Here is an 18,612-nt window from a genome sequence, read left to right as displayed (position 1 = left end):
TAGTCTTGAATCTAAACACTTTATTTTTAAACGCTATAAAAATTAAAGTTGTCAAATTTGGAACGAGAAAAAAATGATATGATATCTAAGATCGTGGAAAGTTTGAAAAATTTAATATCTTTAAAATTAAACAATTTCAATTTTAAGCGTCATTTATCAAAAAAAATTTTTTTAATAAGTCGACGATTCGTGCCACTTATGTGTAAAGTCAAATAATTCCTAATTTGCAGCTTGAGGAAGAAAAAAATAAAAAAATTTCTTTATTCTTGAATTTAAAACAAATTGAAGAATCCAAATTAAATCCCAAATATACCTGAAAAATCTACTGCGCAGCTATAAATGCCACAAGAATCTACTGCGCATCCATAAGCTCCCTAGAAATATACTGAGAATATACTGGTGCGCAGCGGAGTTCCATGCGGCGTATGGTTGCGCACAAAAGTTCTGCGACATTTATGGCTGCGCAGTAGAGTTCTGTGGCATTTATAACTGCGCAGTAGATTTCCAAATTCCTTTTTGCGCGATAAAGTTCTCTGAAACTCAGACCGCCGCCTAATTTTCAATATTTACTCATAATTAATGAGGATTTATACCTGTTGAGGAAGAACAATGCGACTGACGGTCGCCGATCCACTCGTCGGAGCAGAAGTTGTGATTGCCACTTGTTTATTTACAGTGGGTTGCACAGAGGCAACACTTGTGATTCTACTTGCTGTCCCCATTACTGGGGCCGCAACTGCTATTCTGTTCACCGTGCTCGACGTCGTCAGAGTCCTCGTCGGCTGCGTCAACTGTAAATGAGAAAATTAAAACAAAAAAAAAAAGATTAAGCAACGGCAACTTTAGGATTGTAGGTTCAATCGGAATAATTAAATTCATGAGGGACCAAATTTAAATAACATAAAAGCTCAAGGTTCGAGGCGTTTTGTTACGATTTTTTACGTTGGGGGGGGGGGGGGGGGGGGGGGGGGTCCTTCACTCATGTACGTAATTGTTGCAAATTCGCAGAAACTTTCTGATGAAGATTATCTTTTCAGAGAGTGTCCAGCGATTCTTATGAAAAGAATTCAAGGCCTTTTTCAGGTTTTCAAGGTCAAGAAATCAAGTTTTTTTAGGTCGCCTTAAAATCTTTAAAATCTTTGTAAATTCATTGAAATCTTTGTGAAATCTTGAAATTTCTGTGTATCGTTTGAAAAATTTTTTGGAATCTTTTAAAATTTTTGAAATTCTTGAACTCTTTGTGAAATTATTTGAAATCTTCAAGAAATCTACGAAATATTTTTGAAATATTTCTTTAATTTTTGAAATGTTTTGAAATCTTTGAAATCTGGTGTACTGTACTCTTGTTGAAATCTTTGAAATTCTTGAAATCTTTTAAATTCTCTATGAATTCTTTGGAATTTTTATAAAATCTTTCTGAAATATTTTTTATTTGATTGAAATCATTGGAATATTTAAAATTTTTGACAAAATCTTTTGAAATCCTCTAAAAAAATTTTTAATTTTAGAAATTCTTGAAATCTTTTCAAAAACTTATGAAATTTGTCAGAAAACTTTTGTATTCGTTTGAAATAACGAAATCTGTTTAAATCTTAAAAAATTGAAATCGTTTAAAGTCATTCAAATTTTTAGAAATTTTTACAATCTGGTGTATTGCATCCTTTTTCAAATCTTTAAAAGTTTTAAAATCTTTCGAAATCCTTATGAATTATTTGAAACATTTGTGAAATCTTTTATATTCTTTTAAAATCATTCTTAAAATATTTTAAATTCTCTATGAATTCTTTGGAATATTTGTAAAATCTTTCTGAAATCTTTTTAATTTGATTGAAATCACTCGAAATCTTAAAATCTTAAAAAAAATTGAGTTCGTTTAAAGTCATTCAAGTTTTTAGAAATTTTAAAAATATGGTGTACTGCATCCTTGTCGAAATCTTAAAAATTCTTGAAATCTTTCGAAATCCTTATGAATTATTTAAAATATTTGTGAAATCTTTCTGAAATCTTTTGTATTGTTTTAAAATCACTGGAAAATTTTTTATCTCTGTGAAATGGCTTAGAAAAATTTATAATGGTTTAAAATCTTTGAAATATTTGGAAATCTTTGAAATCTAGTGTACTGTAACCTTTTTCAAATATTTGAAATGTTTGTATTCTTTTAAAATCATTGAGGTATTTGTGAAATATTTTGCATTAATTTGAAACCATTAAAAATTTCATTTTAACATTCTATATTAGAGGAGAAGCAATTAAAAACATATAGAATTATTCGTAATAATAAAATATATTTATTGCAATCTATAAAATAATTGGTACAGTCTACAAAAAGTGACTTAAAATCTCTTTATTTATTCTGTAATGAACAAAAGATCAATTATATCTCGATAAATAACAAACTTTCTAGTTAAAAGATTTCTTCTAAACGAGATGCTTCTTTCACAATAGATTAAAAGATTTAAATTACTCTTCGCATTTCAATAAGATAACTGTTTAAGAATCCAAACAAAATTCAAATTTCTCGTAAAAAATACAAGGAGATTTCCAGATTTTCAAGGTTTTCAAGGTGGCTGGACACCCTGTTTTAGTTAAGAATTTTATTATTTGACTGAAAATTTAACAATTTTCTTAAAAAGACATCCTATCTGGTTGAAAATTTAACTGCTTAGTTAAAAATTCGTCTTTTTGGGTTCAAAATTCAGTTTAAAATTCATATTTAGTTGCTGATAATTCAACTGAAATCTTCTTTCGATAAAAACTATTTTTTCAGAGAATTTGTCTATTTGATTTGAAAGTTAATTTTTTTTTTAGTAGAAATATTGCATCTTTCTTGGATAAAAATGCAACTATTTCCTAGAAAATGTACTTTTTGTTTAAAATTCCTAATTTTGTATTGAAAAGTAAATTGAAATCTGTTTTGATGCAAATTTTCATTTTGATTCAAAAACTCACCTATTTTAGTAGAATTTTCAATTTTCTTAGACAAAAATGGAACTTTTGTTTGTTTTTAAAATTCTCCTGCCTTAGCAGAAATTATATCTTTCTTAGATAAAATTGCAACTATTTGGTTAAAAACTCAATAATTTTTTTGAAAAGTCATACTTTTTGGTTGAAAATTCTGCTGTTTTGTTGAAAATTTAACTGTCGTAGAAACTTTACATTTCGTTTAAATTTAATATTTTGGTTTTCAAAAGATATCTGAAATCTTATCTGAATGAAAATTAAACTCTTAAATTTTTTTAAAATTAAAAATTCATCTCTTTAAGAGAAATGTTGTCTTTCTTGGATAAAAATGCAATGGTTTGAATCAAAACTAAACTATTTTCTTAAAAAGTCATACTTTTTGTTTAAAAATTCTGTTTTGATGAAAATTCAAATATGTGGTAGAAAATGTACTTTTTGTATAAAATTTATATTTTGGCGTTGAAAAATAAACTGAAATTTTTTTCTGGATGCAGTTCAACTTCAAACAAAAATTTTTTTTGTTTAATTCATCTGTTTTAGAAGAAATTTAATTTTTCTTGGATAAAAATGCAACTATTGGTAGAGTATTCAACAATTTTCTTAAAAAGATATGCTTTTCGGTTGAAAATTCAACTGTTTTGTTAAAAATTGGTCTTTTTGGGTTCTAAATTCGGTTTAAAATCTATCATTAATTGCTGATAAGTCAAATAAAATGCTTTATCGATGAAAACTATTTTTTCAGAGAATTTGTCTATTTGATTTAAAAGTTAATCTTTTTAGCAGAAATATTTCATCTTTCTTGGACAAAAATGCAACTTTTGTTTTTTGTTTTAGTAGAATTTTCAATTTTCTTGGACAAAAATGCAACTTTTTTGTAGAAAATTTAACAGTCTTATTAAAAATGCATACTTTTTGGTTTAAAATTCGACTATAGAGGAGAAAATTAACTTATTGTTTACGATTCTTATTTTGGCAATGAAAAGTGAACTGGTATCTCCTCTGGATGAAAATTTGAGTATTTTAATTAAAAATTCATTTGTTTAAGAGAAATCTTATCTTTCTTGGACACAAATGCAACGGTTTGGTTGAAAATTAAACTGTTTTGCTAAAAAGTCATACTTTTTGTCTGAAAATTCTGTTTTGTTGAAAATTCAAATATGTTATAGAAAATTTAATTTTTGTTTGAAATTTATATTTTGGTGTTGAAAAATAAACTGGAATTTTTTCTGGATGCAAGTTACAATTAAAACAAAAATATCATTTTTTCCAATTCATCTGTTTTACAAGACATTCAATTTTTCTTGGATAAAAATGCAACTATTTGGTAGAGAATTCAACAATTTTTTTGAAGTCATCCTTTTTGGTTAAAAATTTGTCTTTTTGCATTGAAAATTCAATTTTTTTTCGTAGAAACTTACTTCTTGCTTACAAATTCATATTTTGATTTGTGAGAAGTCAACTGAAATCCTTTTTTAATCGAAAATTTAACTATTTTTCTTATTGAAAATTTATCTCTTTGATTCAAAAATTGATCTTTTTTAGTAGAAATTTCATTTGATTTAAAATGAAATTGCAACTTTTTGGTTAAAAAGTATTCTTCTTCGCTTAAATATTCAAATATTTAGTTTCAAAGATTTGGTATAATCACTTTGTTAAAAAATTATCAAATTTTTATTGAAAATTTATATTTTAGTCGAACATTTATCTCATATTTTTTATTTGAAAATTCCATTCTTGTAGAAAAAATTCTTCTTTTGACTTGAAAGGTTCAACAATTTAGATAAACTTTTATTTCTTTCTTGAGGGAAAAAACTTTATTTGTTGAAAAATCATCTCTTTCGTTTTAAAATTCTTATTCTTTTTGTACAAATTTCTTTTTTTTTTAAATTGAAATATAAACAATTACACTTTTTTGGGGGGGGGGGGATTTATCTTTTTAGGTTGAAAATTCAAGTATTTTGTTAAAAAGTGTTTTATTCCGTTTATAAACATAATTACATATCTAGTAAAAAAAAAATAATTCTCATCTTAACTGATGAATCTTCAACTGAAACAGTTGAACTTTCAACAGAAAAAAAATTATTTTTACTAAAAAAGATCAATTTTCAATCAAAACTAAAATATTTCAGTTTAATGTTAAAAAAATCAATGTTCGACTGAAAAAGAATCAAATTTTCGGGGAAAAAATTCCTATTCATCCAGACAAATGAATTTTTAATTAAAATGATGAATCTTCAATGAAAAAAATTATTTTCAACAAAAGAATTTATTTTCCAACCACGTACATTCATTTCAAACCTAAAAGATCATTTTCTGCCAAAAAAGTCGATTTTTGAACTAAAGACGTGAATTTTTATCGAAATAAATGAATTTTCAATTTAAAGACAAAATTTATATCTAAACTGTTAAATTTTGAACTTAAAAAGGACAAGTTTCTACCCAAAATGGAACGGTTAGATTTTGAGTTGAAAAATTAACTTCTTTGTTAAAATTATTTGTTATAATGATTTTTTGGTTGAAAAAATGCAACTATTTGGTAGAGCATTCAACAGTTTTGTTAAAAATTCATACTTTTTGGTTAAAAGTTCGTCTTTTTGAATTCAAAATTCAATTTTTTTGTTGTGAATATTTATTTCTTATTTAAAAATTAATATTTTGATCTTGAAAAGTCAACTGAAATCTTTTTGATCCGAAAATTCAAGTATTATTTTTTTAAAATTGATCTTTTTGATTGAAACATTCATCTGTTTTCGTAGAAATTTCATTTTTTTTATGACAATGCAACTTTCTAGTTAAAAATTTTCCGTTTTTGCTTAAGTATTTATCTACTTTGTTTAAAAGATTTGGTTGAATCGCTTTGTCAAGAAGTCATTTTCTTTTGGTTAATGATTTATATTTTTAGTCGAAAATTCATCTCTTTGGTTGAAAGTTGAACTATTTTGTTGTTTTATAAAGATTGATCTTTTTTAGTTGAAAATTCTCCCTTTTTTATAAAAAATAATTCTTTTGGTTTAAAATTTCATTATTGTTGGGTAAAAATGCATGAGTCTCGTGTAAACTTAATTTTTTTCTTAAGTCATATTTTTTGTTTAAAAATTAAATTATTGTAGAGAAAACTCATTTTTTGTCTTGAAGGTTCAACAATTTAGATAAACTTTTATTTCTTTCTTGAATAAAAAATATTTATTCGTTGAAAATTAGTCTGGTTTTAAAATTATTTTTGTATAAAATTAATCTTTTTTAATTGAAATATAAACTATGACACTTTATTGTTGGGAATTTGTTTTTTTAGGTTGAAAATAGAACTATTATGTTGAAAATTTAATTAATTTGTTGAAAAATCAAGTATTTTGTGCTTTGTTTTTGAAAAAGCCCGAATTTTTTCTTTAAACCTCCATAACTGTTGGCCTAATTGAATCAAAAATGGTTTATCCTGTATGATGCTGCTAACACGCCTTTCTGTTATTATTAGAAGTTAAAAAAAATATATATTTAGAAAAATAAAAAGGTAGGGTTTTTAAGAAAATCTTTTTTATTATTTTCTCCAAATTTTGAAAACACAAAAAAATGTAATTTCGGGAAAATCCCACCTTTCTTATTTTTCTTAATATTTTTTAAAAATTTCTACTCATAAAAGAAAGGCATATTAGCAGCATCATGCAGGCTAAATGATTTTTGAGGCCGAGAGAATTTTTCCCCTTAAAAATGTAGTTTTTGAACTTTTTTTTCGTAAACTATGAAAAATCTTAACATTTTTTCGTATCTATCATTGTTTCCAGGAAAAAGTAGAAAATTCATTTGTAACAAAAAAGAATTTAGAAAAAACTTGAAGGTGAGTTTTTTGAGAAAATCTATTTTTTATTTTTTCAGAAAAACCGCGCCATTTTGTTAATTTTAAACCTTTTTTCAATTTTCCGGCGGGATTTTGAAAGAAGGCAATGAAAAGAAAAGAATAAATATCTCAATTAGGCCGAAAGTTATAGATGTTTAAAAAAAGATCGAGCTTTTTGAAAAACAAAGCACAAAATTCAAATACGCACAACTTTTTAGAAAAAATTCTTTTTGCAAATCGGAAAAAAACGTATAAACAGTATTTCAGATACAAATTTTAATATTTCAAATTTATCAATTTATTTTCAACAAAAAAGGTCTTTCCCACTATAAAATATGACAAAAAATATTCAACAAAATAATTAAATTTATATCATTATGGTTATATTGTCAACCTGAACAAATAAATTCCCAACAAAAAAGTGGCATAGTTTATATTTGAATAAAAAAAAGATTAAATCTAGGAGCAGCTGCTGAAAGTGGAGGTAAAAAAATCGTGGGGTTTTGAACACCCAGTGTGCACTTCGTGAGTGAAAAAGTAATTTTGAAGTAATTTTTTTTTGAAATTTTATTGATTTTTGTTTACTTTCTAACATAAGTATATCATATGAAGTAAAATAATAATTTTGTTTCGATTATTTCATACTTGTTTTCTTTGTAGATGGTTTATAACTTACAGCAGCACGTCATGCGAGAGCAGACTGTGGATGTGTTGAATAAAATATAAATGTAAAAATACAGTTATACGTGTCTCTTTTTTCAATTGCTTGTATTTTTATAGCAATACGTTGCAATATTTTTTTATGCAAGTAAACAATTTCAAAAGTATAGTCATAAATTTTCAGGTTAAAATAATAAAAATTGCGTAAGTTATGAATTTTCAAGTAAAAAAAAACAACATTTTTTCATTTTTTTAAAATAATTTTGTTAACAAACTTAAATAAATAAATAGCAATATAATCAACTCTACCTTTCAAAAGATACGTTTAACTATATCGGATAATTTTATTGTAGTAAAATATTTAACAGGGGTTAAACAATACATGATTAAATACGTTGGGGTGAAGAACACCCACGATTCACTTTACCGTGATTTTTACCATGTGTGCACGTTGAGGGTTAAGCGTCAGTTGCACAATTTGGTTTCCCTTACTGGAACGGCCACTTTCGCCGTATGTGATAATATAAATTTTTTAACTAAAAATAAGTGTCCCCGAAAAAAATAAGAATTTTCTCAACCAAAAAGGATGAATTCTTAAAAAAATAGTTTAATTCTCTAAGAAATATTTGCATTTTTATCCAAGACAGATGAAATTTGTACTGAAACAGATGAATTTTTTAATAAAGAGCGACATTTTTTTAAAAAGTTGAACTTTTATCCAAAAAATATTTTTTTGTATTTTTCAACGGTAAAATAGAAAATTTAAACAAATAGTAAAATTATACGAAACAGTTAAATTTTCAACCGAAAAAATATGACTTTTTAATAAAATATAGTTTAATTTTCTACCAAACAGTTATATTTCTCATCATGAAAGATGAAATTTGTACTAAAACAAATAAATTATTAATAAAAAACGAAACTTTTTTTCTAAGTTAAATTTTCATTTAAACAATATTTCAGTTCTCATTTCAACATAAAAATAATAAATTTTAAACAAAGTTTCAATATAGCTGCGCAGTAGAGTTACATAGAAAATATAACTGCGCAGTAGAGTTGCATAGGAAATATAGCTGCGCAGTAGAGTCATATGTAAAATATAGCTGCGCAGTAGAGTTGTATGGTAAATATAGCTGTGCAGTAGAGTGATATTGAAAATACAGCTGCGCAGTAGAGTCGCGTAGAAAATATAGCTGCGCAGTAGTATAAAACAAGAAAAGTACCTGAATCGGTTGAGAGGAGACCGCCCTCGGCGATTGGCTGATCTGGGGAACCTGTTCTAGCTGAGCAGTAGGTCTCGTCGGCGCCACAGGAAGCCGCGCAACATTGTTGTTGGTCTGGAGAATCGGGGCCCTCAATCGGCAGGGCGCCCCAGGAAGTCCAGTGACAACAGCTGCTTGGACGGCCTGGACGGGGCGACCCGGAACCGAGGTCACCAGACGAGGTTGCTGCACACTGCTGTAAACAGCAGGTCTCGTTGTCACTCGTTGGACAATCGGTAATGGGTGTCTCTGTGGCGGGACGTACAAATAGGGTGTCTTCGGCGGCCATTGTGAACTTGGGACCGTGGCACTCACACTATAGGCAAAAAGTAAAAGAAAAAAAATAGTTTCAAAATTCAGAGGTGTCTACACTTTCTAGAGTTTCAAACCAGGGTGTCGAGCGGTTCTTCGAAACCGAAATTGAAGGTCTTTTCCAGGTTTCCCAGGTCAAGAAATTAAGTTTTTTGAGGTCTCTCTTTTTCCTTCTACATCGAATAATGAAATAACCGTTTTTAATAGATGTAAAAAATTTTCCATTTCTATTTTTAAAGAAAGCAGAAGCACCAGTAAACAAATTTTTTATTTTTTTCAAACTGAAATACTTTAAAAGCTTTATGAAATCATTGAAATATTTTAAAATATTCTAATATTTGTTGAAACCTGTTGAAATCATTGGAATATTTGAAATCTTGGGAATCCTTGTATTCTTTTAAAATCTTGACGATATTTTTATGAAATCTTTGAAAGACTTCTGAAATCTTTTTTAATCAATTGAAATCACAAAAGTACTTTTGGCTTGTTCCAAGTCTTTTGAAGTCTCTGAAATCCGATCTACCTTTAAAATCTTTGAAATCCTTGCAATCTTTATGAAATGTTCAAAATGTTTGGAAAATTTTTGATAATTCTTTGAAATATTTGTGAAATCTTTTTCATTCGTTGAAATCATTTGAAATCTTAGCGAAATCGATTCAAATCTTCAACATGTTTTGAAAGTTTTTTAAGTCATTTAAAATCTTCGAAATGTGTTAAAATTTTTGAAATGTGGTACCCTGTACCCTTTTTGAAATATTTAAAATAATAGTGAAATCTTTCTAAAATCTTTTGTATTGATTTGAAATTATTAAAATATTTTTAATCTGTGTAAAATCTTTTGAAATCTTTTGAAAATTTAAAATTCTTTGGAAATGTTCGAAATCTTTGAAATCTGGTGTACACGCCTTTTTCAAATATTTGAAATCTTTGCAATATTTATGAAATGTTCGAAATCTTTGGGAAATTTTTCTTAAATCTTTATTTTAAAAAACTGTTTTATTTGTTGAAATCATTGAATTATTTGAAATGTCAGTGAAATCGATTCAAATCTTCGAAATGTTTAAAAATCTTTGAAATCTGGTGAACTATCTTTTTGAAATCTTTAGATTTATTGTATTCTTTTGAAATCTTTATAAAATTTTCATGAAATCTTTCTTAAATCTTTTTGATTGATTTGGAATTATTAAAATATTTTTAATTTGTGTAAACTCTTTTGAAAGCTTATAAATCTGGTTTTTGCTCTACACGCCTTTTTCAAATATTTGAAATCTTTGCAATATTTATGAAATGTTCGAAATCTTTGGGAAATTTTTCTTAAATCTTTATTTTTAAAAACTGTTTTATTTGTTGAAATCATTGAATTATTTGAAATGTCAGTGAAATCGATTCAAATCTTCGAAATGTTTAAAAATCTTTGAAATCTGGTGAACTATCTTTTTGAAATCTTTAGATTTATTGTATTCTTTTGAAATCTTTATAAAATTTTCATGAAATCTTTCTTAAATCTTTTTGATTGATTTGGAATTATTAAAAGATTTTTAATTTGTGTAAACTCTTTTGAAAGCTTATAAATCTGGTTTTTGCTGTACACGCCTTATTCAAATCTTTGAAATCCTTGCAATTTTTATGAAAAGTTCGAAATTTTTCATAAATCTATATTTTTGAAATCTTTTTCATATGTTGGAATCATTGAATTATTTGAAGTGTTTGAAATGTTTTTAGATCTTTGAAATATGGTGTACTGTACCCTTTTGGAAATATTCAAAATAACAGTGAAACCTTTCTTAAATCTTTTTGATTGATTTGAAATTATTAAAATATTTTTTAACTGTGTAATTTCTTTTGAAATCTTAGAAATCTGGTTTAGTTATTTACAATTTTTAAAACCTTTCAAATCTCTTGAAAGTTTTAAAATCTTTGGAAATTTTCGAAATCTTTGAAATCTTGTGTACACGCCTTTTCAAATCTTTTCAATATTTATGAAATGTTCGAAATCTTTAGGAAATATTTGTGAAATTTTTTTAAATCTTTATTTCTGAAAAATGTTTTATTCGTTGAAATAAATGAATTATTTGAAATTTCAGTGAAATCGATTCAAATCTTCGAAATGTTTTAAAATCTTTGAAATCTGGTGAACTCTCTTTTTGAAATCTAGATTTCTTGTATTCTTTTTAAATCTTTATAAAATTTCCATGAAATCTTTCTTAAATCTTTTTGATTGATTTGAAATTATAAAAATATTTTTAATTTGTGTAAACTCTTTTGAAAGCTTATAAATCTGGTTTTTGCTGTACACGCCTTATTCAAATCTTTTAAATCATTGCAACTTTGATGAAAGGTTTAAAATCTTTGTGAAATTTTGCATAAAAATTTGTTTTTGAAAGCTTTGTTACTCCTTGGAATTATTGAATTATATAAAATCTTCGAAATATTTTTTAATCTTTGAAATCTGGTGTGCTCTACCCTTTTTGAAATATTACAAATAATAGTGAAACCTTTCATAAATCTTTTGTATTGATTTGAAATTATTAAAATATTTTTAATCTGCGTAAACTCTTTTGAAATCTTAGAAATCTGGTTTAGTTATTTACAATTTTAGAAATCTTTTGAAAGTTTTAAAATCTTTGGAAATGTTCGAAATCTTTGAAATCTGGTGTACACGCCTTTTTCAAATTTTCGAAATCTTTGCAATTTTGATAAAATGTTCGAAATCTTTCGAAATATTTGTGGAATGTTTTTTAAACACGCCTTTTTTCAATCTTTGAAATCCGTGAAATCTTTGTAAAGTGTTCACAAGCCTTTAAAAATCCTTTATGTCGCCATGGCTTATTCTAATTCTGAAAGTGGGTTAAGATCCAAATTTTCACCTAATCTTTGAAATCCTTGTAATCTTTGTGCAATTTTTTGAAATCCTTAAAATCTTTCTTTAATTTTTCTTTGTGAAATCTTTTTTATTCGTTTGAAATCATTGAAATCTTCTAAATTTCATTGGTCTATTAAAAATCTTTGTGAAATCTTTTCAAATCTTTTGCATTCGTGTAAAATCATTGAAAGATTTTAAATCTTTGTGAAATCTTTTGAAATCTTCCAAAATATTTGAAATCGTTTAAAATCTTTGAAATATTTTGAAATATTTAAAACCTGGTGTACTTTTCCGAAATCCTTGTTGAAATCTTCGAAATTCTTAAAAATGTTTCTTAATCTTCAAGAATTATTAAAAATATTTGTGAAATCTTTTTTCAATATTTTGTATTGGTTTAAAATCATTGACATGTTGAAAATTTTTGTGAAATCTTTTGAAGTGTTTCAAAAAATTTTTTAATCGTTTAAAATCTTTGCTTGATGTAAAAAAGATTAGTTTTAAAACGAAATTGAAAAATTTACATTTTCAATTAAAGGAGTTAATTTCCCACTAGAAAAAGCAAATTTTCCAGCAAACTGATGAATTTTCAAACAAGAAAGAAGATTAATTTTCAACCAAAAAATACAATTTTTTAACAAATACCTGAATTTTCCAAGAAATAATGGATTTTTTGAATAAAAAAATATATAAATTTCAAACAAATAGTTGAATTTAAAACTAAGAATGATCGGCTTTTAACCATAAACGCGATTGTTAAATTTTCAGACAAAAAAAATAGATTAAAAAATTTACAAATAAAATTCTGAATATATCATTGGAATACTTAAATTTTCAACGAAAAAGATGAACGGTCCAAAAAGATGATTTTTTATAAAAAAATGTTTAAATAAGATACATGAATTTTCCACAAAATAGTTTAATTTTCAAGTAAAAAAGACAAATTTTCAACCCTATATTTTGAATTTTTAATTAAAAAAAAAAGATAATTTTCAACCAAAAATGGAATAATTACATTTTCAGTTATAACATTTTTTTAAGCAAACTGATGAATTTTTAACTAAAATGACGAATCTTCAACTGTAACAGTTGAATTTTTCAACTTAAAAGATGAATTTTTAACCAAAAATGCAATAATTATAATTTTTTTTTTTTAATTGCTACTTTTTCAAACCAAGGGATGATTTTAAACTAAAATGATTCATCTTCAGCTGAAATAGTTGAATTTTCAAACAAGAAGATTAATTTTTAACAAAGAAAATTAATTTCTACCAAAAAAGATAATTTTCCAAACAAAATTTGAATAGTTAAATTTTAAATAAAAAAATAATAATTCTGAATTAAAGAGATGAATTTTTAACCAACATAGTGCAATAACTACATTTTCAGTTAAAAAAATAATAATTAAAAAAAAATCAACATATATTTAAATTTTCTACTCTAATAATTAAATTCTCAGTAGAAAAATTAACTTTTAGCTAAGGAAAAGACGAATTTAAAAAAAACCAGCTCAGTTTTCAACCAAAGAGATGAATTTTTAATATAAATTATGAACCTTCAAAAAAATATTTCTTAACAAAAAGGTTTAACCATGAACAAAGTAATCAAATCTTCATTAAAAAAAGATAAGTTCTAAAAAAAAAATAAGTAGCTGATATTTCAATCAAAAAATTTAAATTTTTAAATGAAAAACAGTTGAATTCAACCAATGAAAGACGACTTTTCAAATTGAGTTGAATTTTTAACTATAAACGAAAAATAATATAGTTAAATTTTCAGTTAAAAAATTGATTTTAAACAGAAAAAAGTGGATTTTCACAAAAATGGTTAAATATAGTAACATAAAGATACTTTTATAAATGAAAAATTATTGTTATTGAATTTTATATTGTAATTTAAAAAAAATTAAGCTCGCTCGAAAAAATTGCCTGTCCTAAAAAAATCCCTGACATTTAAAGGTTTTTCCAGGCATATAAAAATTTCCTGACAATTCCAGGTATTCTTTAGAAATCTTTATGAATTTTTTATGACACCTTTGAGACTTTTGTGAAATCTTTTGATATCTCCTAAAAAAATTTGAAATTGTTTAAAATCTTTGAAATATTTTTAAATATAGTTCACTATACGCTTTTAAGAATCCTGAAAATCCTTGAAATCTTTCGAGTTTTAAAAACTTTGCGAAATGTCTGAAAATTTCGGGAAATTTTTAATCTAGTATACACGCCTGGTTTGAATCTTTGAAATCCTTAAAATCTTGGAAATATTTTGAAATATTTGTGAAATCTTTCTTAAATTATTATTTGTGAAATCTGTTTTATTTGTTGAAATCATTGCATTATTTGAAATTGTTTAAAAAATTTTTAATGTTTTGCAATTCTGTTGCACTGTACCCTTTTTCAATCATTGAAATCTTTGAATTTTTAAAATGTTCGTATAATTGTTGTGAAATTCAATGAAATTAAAAAATGGAACATTATAGCTACAAAATTTTCCAATTGAAGTAATAAAAACTGAGCTTTAAATGAAAGAACTCGAAGTGGAACTGTTCAATTTTAAACTTTTAAAATTGAAATTTAAAAGTTTTTAATTTAAAAATTTTGTATTCAAAATTTCAATTGCTCAATAATTTACGCGTATAAAATTGAAGTTACTAACATTTTTTAACATAAAAAATATATAAATCCACTTCATCATTTTCAATGCATTAAATTAAAAAATCAATGAACTTTAAAATTGTAAAAATTATATAATTTTAAGGAAATATATAAGCTAGAAACATTAAATATTTAAAAATTGAAAAATGTTTAACTAAACACTTCTTAAATTAGAAATTTCATTATTTTCTTCTTAGACAGTTTAAACATCCTTGGAAAGCTTCAAAATTTTATTTCAAAATCTTGAGAAATCTAGAAGTTGTTTTAAATTTAAAATTATTTTTGAAATTTTTTCAGAACTTCTAAATATCTGTCAAAATGAATTGAATTTTTTCTACAATTTTCAGAAAATTCTGCAAATTTTAGAAAATTTCTTTACAATTTGGATTAATAAATAACAATTGAATATTTATTATTTGTAGGCGAAATTTGAGTAATTTTAAGATAAGTTTTGAAAAGATTCAAACTTAATGAAAAACTTGAAATGATGGCCTAATATAATTGTGAAATGCTTCAAAAGAATAAAAATATATTCTTAAGATTCCTAGGAAAATTAAAAATAACTTTTCATTTCGAAAAATTATTTTAAGAGAATATTTTTAAAAATTTTCAAAGATTTAAACAAAATTTTCAAAAAAGATTCTAGAAGATTTTAAGAAAATTTTCTAAAATTTGCATGACAATTTTTAATCTTTTAAAAACTCCTATATATCTCTTAAAATCACTGAAATTCTTTTCTACAAATGCTTTATGTAAATTATACATTAAAAATTCCACTTACAAATTAAACATTTTTCAAATACAACAATTAAAATTGTAACGTTCTTTACTTTCAAATATTTGGTTTCAATTTACTTGTCTTAAATAAAAATTCTAATATTGCTAAATATTCAATAATTAATCTTTTTTTTAATTAAAAACTTCAAATTGAATGGGTTAAAAATGGTATATTTTAGACTGAAACAATATTTTAAATTTAATAAAATCCTTTAATTAAGAATATATTATTATTAAGTTATTTTTAAGTTGAAAATAGTTTATAAACTTTCAGTCACACGTTCACATTTGTTTAATGACTAAGACTTTCAAATTGTAACTGGTTTAAAATCGTTTTGTCAAATCGTTTTTGTTCACTTTTTATAACTTAAAGTACAGATAAATTAAACAAAAAAAATTATTTATCAAATAAGAATGTTTTTATCAAAAATTTTCAAAATCAAAGACTTTTATTTTTTATTTGTTCAAGTCTTCAAGAAAGCATTTAAAAATTCTTTGAATTAAAAATTTAAGCTTAGAAATAAAAATTTTAAATCGAAAATTTTAGAAGTAAAAAAATTTTGAATTACGCATTGTAAGCTAAATAATAGCATAATTGAAAAACATAACAATTCAACTAATTATTCAAAAGCTGTTGAAATCGAAAGTGGACAGATTTATCTTCTACAAATTCGTGAAATTCCCGGTAAAAAAATAAAATGCACTGTCATTTCTCGGTTTTCCCGGTCCAGCAGCCATCCTGATTTTAAGAGCGAAAAAATCCAAATTCAAGGTTCTCGTGAAAAATTCAAGGAGATTTATATATTTTCAAGGTTTTAAATAAAATCAAGGAGAATTATAGATTTTAAAGGCCACTGGACACCCTGAAAACTTCTTACCCAGGTCTCGAAATCGGCACCGCTTGTCCAGTCGATCTAACGATTGGAGTCGCAATTGTGGCTCTGGGGGTTGAAATACTGGCAACGGCTGCTGGTCCTCGGGGAACGTGATAAGTAGCAGGAATGCTAGTCACTACTTGCTGAACTTCCTGACTTTGGGGTTGAGGTTGTCGTTCAACGTTGCTAATCATGTTCGGACTGATTATCCGAAGGGTGGGACTCATTTGACAGAGCTGAAAGCAGGCTGACCGTTTTCATCGGAGAAAAAAATTCAAAGTCATTTCCCGATTCGCAAACATTTTTCCCAGTCAATAAAATTATAAAAATCGAACTCTATACTAAACATTTTTCCATTTAAAGCGGAACTCTTGAATTTCAAACATTTAAAATTAAATTTTAAAAGATTTTCAATTCAAAAATGTTGTATTAAAATGCTCAATAATTTATATGAATGAAATGAAAGTTACTAACACTTTTCAATTCAACAGGTTTAAATGAAATGCAGATAAACTACAAAATTCAGAATTTGAACATTCAGAAATTATAGATAGGTTGAAACAAAAAAATCCACGCTTACATTTTCACAGGGTGGTCGTTTTAATCGATGAAAAAAATTCCCGTTCATTTCCCGGTGCGCAAACATTTTTCACGGCCAATTAAATTAAAAAAATCAAACTGTATTCTAAACATTTTTCCATATGAAGTAATAAACAACAAATTAAAGCATTTAAAGTGGAACCCTTGAATTCCAAGCTTTTAAAATTGAAGTTTAAAAGTTTTTCAAGTCAAAAATTGTGTATTCAAATGCTCAAAAATGTACACGTACCAAATGGAAGGTAGTTTTTTTTCAAATAAACAATTTTCAAATTGTTTTTTTGTTTGTTTGTCAATTTGTTTTTTTTTCTTCAAATAAACACTTTTCAAATAAACAATGTTAAATGAAATGCAAATAAACTTCAAAATATAGACCATTTATAAATTATAGAGTTCAAAGATATAATTATAGAGTGCAAAACTTTTTAAATATTCTCTTAAAATAATTTTTCAAAGTGGACAGTTATTTGCTATTTTCTTAGGAATCTTAAGAAAATATTTTTATTCTTTTGAAGCCTTTCACAATTCTTGAAAAGAATCTAATTTTTTGTTTAAAATCTGCTAAAATCTACATTTTGTTTTATATTAGGCCACCATTTCAACTTTTACATTAAGTTTGAATCTTTTCAAAACTTCTACATATCTATTAAAATTACTCAAATTTTTTTAATTTAAAAAGAAAATAATTGGATTTATAATTTAAGAAGTGTTCAGTTAAAATTTTTTCAATTTTTCAATATTTGATGTTTCTAGCTTAAAATTCCTTAAAATCATACAATTTCGAAAATTTTAAAGTTCATTGATTGATTTTTTAATTTAATGAATTTAAAATGATAACGTGGATTTATATTTTTTTATATTGAAAAATATTAGTACTTTCAATTTTATACGCGTAAATTATTGAGCATTTTAATCAAGAAAATATTAATTAAAAACTTTTAAATATCAATTTTAAAAGTTTTATTACTTCAAGTGGAATTTTTTTTCCTTTAGTGTTATATTTTTTTTTAATTTCATTGACCGTGAAAAATGTTAGCGAACCGGAAAAAACCGGGAAATGACCGGGAATTTATTTCGTTGATAAAAACGGGTCACCCTGTAAATTAAAAATATACTCTTGAAAATAAAAATCTAAAATGAAGAATTTTTAAAGTAAAAGATTTTTAAATTACGCGTTGTAAACTGAACGATATCATAATCGAAAAAGATATGCCTTCAATTAATTATTTAAAAAATGATTGAAATCGATGGGTGGCCACTATTAAAAAAAAATTTTCTACCGGTAAATATTCGTGATTTCTCCCGGTTTACACAAAAAAAATTAACTCTCTTTGCGAAATCCACAGTTTTTCCACATATACTGACAATTGCGGAAGTCGATAAATATCAGAAAATCTTTTTGCAAAAAATTTATTGACTTTAAATCATATAATCGGAAGGATAAGGAAATTTTTGTGCCTAATAAAGGAAAATACAGAGATGCTTTTTATTGCATACTAGTAGTAAATGAGCTCGCGGATTTCACGTGTTCCTGTCTCTGAATTTCTATTTACAAACATGAAAATATGCAAATATAAAAATCCATTATTAAACCAATTTTTAAATATGTTTTAAATATTTTTAAAACAATAATTAATAATTGATAATTTCGAATTTCAAGCGTCCGGAATTTAAAAAATATATTACGAATGATTTTGGACATTTTAATTAGAAAAAGGAGTTTAATTGTACATGGTGGCCGTTTTATACAAAGAAAAAAAATCCTGGTCATTTCCCGGGTTTCCCGGTTTGCAAACATTTTTCACGGCCAATGAAATTTAAA

At 25.2% G+C, this 18,612-nt stretch overlaps 1 protein-coding gene across 2 annotated transcripts in view; it reads right to left on the bottom strand.

The window, feature by feature from the left end:
* LOC117172381 (histone deacetylase complex subunit SAP130-A) overlaps nucleotides 1-18,612 on the bottom strand; it is a 63,232-nt gene that overhangs the window by 31,471 nt on the left and 13,149 nt on the right. For both annotated transcript variants that reach the window (XM_033360253.1, XM_033360246.1), the window contains exons 3-5: nucleotides 16,197-16,429; nucleotides 8,677-9,031; nucleotides 594-791 (exon numbers count right to left, since the gene is read on the bottom strand). In XM_033360253.1, coding sequence (XP_033216144.1) covers nucleotides 594-791; nucleotides 8,677-9,031; nucleotides 16,197-16,429 — 786 coding nt within the window. The remainder of the gene's footprint in view (nucleotides 1-593; nucleotides 792-8,676; nucleotides 9,032-16,196; nucleotides 16,430-18,612) is intronic.

Source organism: Belonocnema kinseyi, chromosome 1 (genome assembly GCF_010883055.1).
Source record: "Belonocnema kinseyi isolate 2016_QV_RU_SX_M_011 chromosome 1, B_treatae_v1, whole genome shotgun sequence".
Taxonomy (NCBI): Eukaryota; Metazoa; Arthropoda; class Insecta; order Hymenoptera; family Cynipidae; genus Belonocnema; species Belonocnema kinseyi.
Note: the sequence above shows the minus strand (reverse complement) of the source record. Positions and strands in the feature narration are given on the sequence as shown.